The sequence below is a fragment of the Parus major genome, unplaced genomic scaffold (assembly GCF_001522545.3).
Source record: "Parus major isolate Abel unplaced genomic scaffold, Parus_major1.1 Scaffold433, whole genome shotgun sequence".
NCBI lineage: Eukaryota > Metazoa > Chordata > Aves > Passeriformes > Paridae > Parus > Parus major.
In genome coordinates this window covers 25666-30780 of record NW_015379338.1, presented here as the reverse complement: position 1 = coordinate 30780, position 5115 = coordinate 25666, and the positions used below count along the sequence as shown (strand labels likewise).

Sequence of the window (5115 nt, the reverse complement as noted above, 5' to 3'; positions counted from 1 at the left end):
ACCCCCAGTTTCATCCCCCATATCCCATTTCCCTCCCCCAAAAACAGCTGTGGGGGCCACTTCGACCCCGACGGGGAGACCCACGGGGGACCCCAGGACCAGCACAGGGTGAGCTGGGGGCGGGGGGCGGGAATTTGGGGGGTGTCTTGGAGGTTTCTGAAGTTTTGGGGTGGTCTAGGACAGGGTTTGGGGGGCACTGAGGGATTTGGGGTGGGATTTGGGGAGTCTCTTGGAGGTTTCTGGAGGGTTTGGGGTGGTCTAGGGCAGGGTTTGGGGGGCAGTGAGGGATTTGGGGGAGTCTCTTGGTGATTTCTGGAGGGTTTGGGGTGGTTTAGGGCAGGGTTTGGGGGGCACTGAGGGATTTGGGGGGGTCTCTGTGGGCTTGGGGAGAGCTCTGTGAGTTTTGGGGGGCTCCTGACCCCCCCTGCCCCCCCAGCACGCCGGGGACCTGGGGAACATCTGGGCAGATGCCGAGGGCCGAGCGCAGTTCCGAATTGAGGACACGCGGCTGAAGGTGGGAATTGGGGTCTGGGGGGGTTCCTGGGGGGGTCCTGGGGGGCTCAGCCCCTCCCCAGGGCTGCACCCCACAGCCAGGAGGGGTCTGACCCCAGCTGGGGGGGTCCAGCCTGTGCCCCATGACCAGGGAGGATCTGACCCCCATTTCTCCGGCTGGGTGGGGTCTGACCCCATAATTGGGGGGGGTCTCTGTGGGGTCCTGACCCCCCCAGCTCCCCCCTCCCCAGGTCTGGGACATCATCGGCCGCTCCGTGGTGGTGGCCGAGGGCGAGGACGATCTGGGTCGGGGGTCGCACCCGCTGTCCCGTGTCACCGGCAACTCGGGACGGGGGTGAGCACTGGGGGGGGCTTTGGGGAGGGGGGGTTTATTTGTGGGGTTACCCCCCTGACCCCCCCGTGTCCCCAGGCTGGCCTGTGGCGTGGTGGCCCGCGCGGCCGGGCTCTTCCAGAACCCCAAACGCGTCTGTTCCTGCGACGGCGTCACTCTCTGGGAGGAGCGAGACCGCAGGCACGGGACCCCCCCGGGGACCCCCGCCACGGAGACCCCCAGCTCCCACCTCTAGGATTCCCCCGGGACCGAATAAACGCCCCTCGCTCTGCAGCCGCTGCGGGTCTGGGGGGGGGGAACGGGGGCGCGCGATCCCCGAAGTGCTGCGGCTCCTTTAAGAGGGGGCGTGGCCAGAGCGGACCGTTGGGTGGTGGGCGTGGCTTATCGGGAGGTGAGCCGTTACCACGGCGGGAAAGTAGGGGGCGGGGCGCGCGGGCGGGCGGTGCACACGGCACGCAGGCGCGCTGGGGGAGGGCGGTGCGCACGGCACGCAGGCGCCCTGCACGCGGCGCCGCCCCCGCCGCCCTCAGGAACCGCCGCCATTTTGAAGCCGCCGCCGCCGCTGCCGGTTCTGTCACCGCTGCGCTCCCCCCACCGAGATGCGTCCCGGCATCAAACTCTTCGTGGGGAACGTCCCCGAGGAGGCGACGGCGGAGGAGTTGAGCGAGCTGTTCGCCGGCGCCGCGGGGCCGGTGCTGGGCGTTGCCCTCATGAAACAGTTCGCGTTCGTGCACCTGCGGGACGAGGCGGCGGCGGCGCGCGCCATCTCGCAGCTCAACGGGCACCAGCTGCACGGCCGCCGCATCGTGGTGGAGCCATCCCGGCCGCGCCCCACCAACACCTGCAAGATCTTCGTGGGGAATGTCTCGGCCGCGTGCACGAGCGGGGAGCTGCGCTCGCTCTTCCAACAGTATGGCCCCGTGGTGGAATGCGACGTGGTGAAAGGTACCGGACCCGCCGCCGGGGCCGCGCGGCCCCCGCCGCCGAGCTCGGCCCGCGCCGCCGGGTGATCCGTGGCACCCGAGTTCCGTCCGACTGCGGCGCCGCCCCCGCCCGGACCCCGGCGCGGCCCGGGCTGGTGGAGCGGGGGAAATTCCTGCCGCCTCCCCCCTGCCCCGAGCGGGGCCGTGCGAACCCGAGTGAGCTCCCGTAACCCCCCCCGTCTGCCAGCCACGTCCTCCTCCATCGCCTCCGCCTGCCCCAGCCGGGGCGGTGCGGGCTTGTGTGGGCGGTTCAGACCCCTTAACCCCCCCTCTGGCAACCACGTGTCTTCGATCGCCTCCCGCAGGTTCAGGTGGGGCTGTGCCAGCCCCTGTGGGTGCCCCTGACCCCGTGACTCCCCTGATAACTCCTCCAGCCGGCCTCGTGCTCTGCAATCGCCTCCCCAAACCCCAGCTGGGGGGGCCACGTGAGCCCGTGTGGGCTCCCCAGCCCCCTCAATCTCCACATTACCCCTCCTCCAGCCAACCTCCTCATCCTCCCTTCCCTACCTCGAGTGGCCCTTATTGGCTCCCCACACTTCTGAACACCCCCATAATCCCTTCCTGGCAGCACTGTTCTCTACAATCACCACCCCCAACCCACGGTGGGGTGACCTCCTACCTGCTGCAGCCACCTCTGCGACCAAATCACCCCCAGGCCACAGCCTGGCCTGCACAGCACGCTCAGACACGGAGCTGGGACATGCACAGAACACACCATGAAACCCCTGAAGGGTCTGATGGTTTCACACTGGGGACCCCCAGCAGAACGTGATGGGGTCACCCACCTCCCCCAGCCCAAGTGTCACTTGTGGCACACTGATGGACTAACAATTGTCACTCCAGTTCCCTGTCCCTGCCCCTGCTGTCATCTCATCTCCTCTCACCTGACCCTGAAGTCCTGGTGATGATCCTGCAGTGCCCATGTGCCCCTGCCCACAGGAGGGGGATGTTGTTCCTCTGCTCTCTTGTCCAAGGTCGTAGCCACCAGCACAGCCCAGCAGAACCTACCCTGCGTCCCCTCGAGTTTGGGGGTGCCATGGCCACCCCAGGGAGTGGCAGCAGGGCTGGGGGTGACATGGAGGGGATACCCCCTCTTTGGGCTCCCAGAGTGGGACATGTGGATGTGGGACAGGAGCCAGGGGGGTGGGATGGCAGAGGGGGGGACACAGGGTGACATGGCGCTGATGCTGAGACATGTGGGATGGGTTTGCTTGGCCAGTTACGCTCCCAGAACAGCACATGCTCTTGGGTGGGTTGTCACTGGTTCCGGTGGTCTCGGTCTGTGACTGCAGGGAAACACCACGGGGTCGCTGCCCTCCTGCCCTGTGCTGGCCCGGGACCCGTCGTGCCATGGGGGTGACCCCCAGACCGCCATGGGGGCATCCAGCCCCCAGACCTGCTGGGCCAAGTGCCACAGGCGGCCACCAGAGCTGCCACATTCCCTGCTCCTCGCTGTCCTCAGACGCCTCTGAGCTGCCGAACCATGGTTGTGCCGCGTGGCACTGGCTCCTCACCATGGCACTCGTGGGGGGTGCTCATCCCCTTCCCTCCCTCATTCTCCCTTCTTCTTCCTCTTCCCCTCTGTCTTAAGTCCCTGTTCCTTTCTCTGTCCTTGTCTTTCTCTGTCTCCTCTTCCTCTCCCGCCTCCCCTCCCCCTGCTGCCTCTGTCCCTGTCCTGCTCTCTGTGCTGGCGCCGGTTCTCTCAGCTTTGCTCCGCTCACTGCCAGGACATCCCAGCTGAGCCCACGGTGCTGGCACTGCCAGCCCAGCCCGGGCCCTTTGTCCCCGTGTGCCAGGGAGGGGCTGGGAGGGGGGACAGGAGGCAGAGCCTGGGGGGATCTGGAGGGAGCCAGGCGGGCTGGGGGACGCCAGGTGGGCTGTGACCAGAGGAGTGTGGGGCAGAGCCAACGGTGGTGGTTGTGTCTTCGCCAGCGAGCGGGGCCGGCAGCGCCGTCCTGGGGCTGGCAGCGCCCGTCCTGCGCCCGTCCCGCTGCTGCCGCACGGCTCGTTAGCGCCGGCTCCTGTAACGAGTTGTGTTTTCTCCCCTCACTGCTCTCTCTGCTGCTTTGTCAGACTATGCCTTTGTGCACATGGAGAACGAAGCCGATGCTAAAGTTGCCATCGAAAACCTAAATGGGAAGGAGGTGAAGGGGCGCCGGGTGAACGTGGAGCTCTCCACCAACGTGCAGAAGAAGGGCACGGGCCAGGCGCCGCCGCCCGCCCTCGGCGTCGACAAGACCAAGCGCATCGGCCTCGAGTACCGCGAGAAGTTCCAGCCCAAGATCGAGGGCTTCGACCAGCAGCGGCGGGTGGCCGACGCCGCCTTCCCCTCGGCCGCGGGCACCGGCTACGCCACCACCCCCTCCCTGTACGATTACCAGCAGCGCTTCGGCGCCAAGTTCGACGCCTTCGATGCGCAGCCCCGGCCTGCCTCCCCCTCCTACTTTGGCAGGGACCGCAGCCCGCTGCGGCGGTCGCCTACCCGTCCTGGCTACGCCGCGGTGACACTCCCCATGACGGCACAGCCGGCCGCCTACCGTGCCCAGCCCTCGGCCTCGCTGGGGGCCACGTACCGAGCCCAGCCCTCGGCCTCCCTGGGCGTGGCGTACCGCCCACAGCCCACCACGGGCCAGGCCGCCGCGTACCGCGTGCAGCCCTCGGCCTCGCTGGGCAGCGCCTACCGCTCCCAGCCCTCGGTCGGCTCCCTTGGCGCTGCGGGCGCTCAGCCCGCCGCCGCCAACTCCCTCGGCTCCTACGGCGCCCAGCCTGCTGCTGCCGCCTCGTACGGCGCCCAGCCTGCCGCCGCCAACTCCCTCAGCTCCTACAGCATCCAGTCCGCCGCCCTGGCCTCCTCCTACAGTGCCCAGCCTGCCTCGGGCTACTCGGCCGGCTACAGCGCCCAGCCCGCCATCGCCGCGTACGGCGCCCAGCCCGCTGCCGGCTCCGCCAGCTCCTACAGCACCCAGGCCGTGGCCGTGCACGTGGCGTCCTACGGCGCCCAGCTGGCCACAGGCTCCTACGGCACCCAGCCCATGGATAGCCACGCTGGCTCCTACGGTGCCCAGCCTGGTGCCACGCTGTCCGCTGGCTACGGCGCCCAGGCCGTGGCAGTGCACGCCAGCTCTTACAGCGCCCAGGCCGTGGCCGGCCACGCCGCCGCTGCCTACCAGCCAGTGGCCGGCCACTCAGCCTCCTACGGTGCCCAGCCCGCGCTGTCCAGCTCGTACGGCGCCCAGCCCACCGTGGGCCACTCGGCCTCGTACGGTGCCCAGCCTGCCGCGGGTCTGC

General features: G+C 68.8%; 2 protein-coding genes across 2 annotated transcripts in view; both read left to right on the top strand.

Annotated features, from left to right (window-relative positions):
• Nucleotides 1-1117, top strand: part of CCS (copper chaperone for superoxide dismutase) — a 2904-nt gene extending 1787 nt beyond the window's left edge. Inside the window, exons 5-8 of the mRNA XM_033511673.1 lie at nt 1-108; nt 437-514; nt 744-847; nt 923-1117. The exon at nt 1-108 is cut by the window's left edge and continues 55 nt beyond it. Coding sequence (XP_033367564.1) covers nt 1-108; nt 437-514; nt 744-847; nt 923-1079 — 447 coding nt within the window. The 3' untranslated portion in view covers nt 1080-1117. The remainder of the gene's footprint in view (nt 109-436; nt 515-743; nt 848-922) is intronic.
• Nucleotides 1118-1229: 112 nt separating this feature from the next.
• Nucleotides 1230-5115, top strand: part of LOC107199099 (RNA-binding protein 14-like) — a 6348-nt gene continuing 2462 nt past the window's right edge. The window contains exons 1-2 of the mRNA XM_015616428.3: nt 1230-1789; nt 3901-5113. Coding sequence (XP_015471914.1) covers nt 1444-1789; nt 3901-5113 — 1559 coding nt within the window. The 5' untranslated portion in view covers nt 1230-1443. The remainder of the gene's footprint in view (nt 1790-3900; nt 5114-5115) is intronic.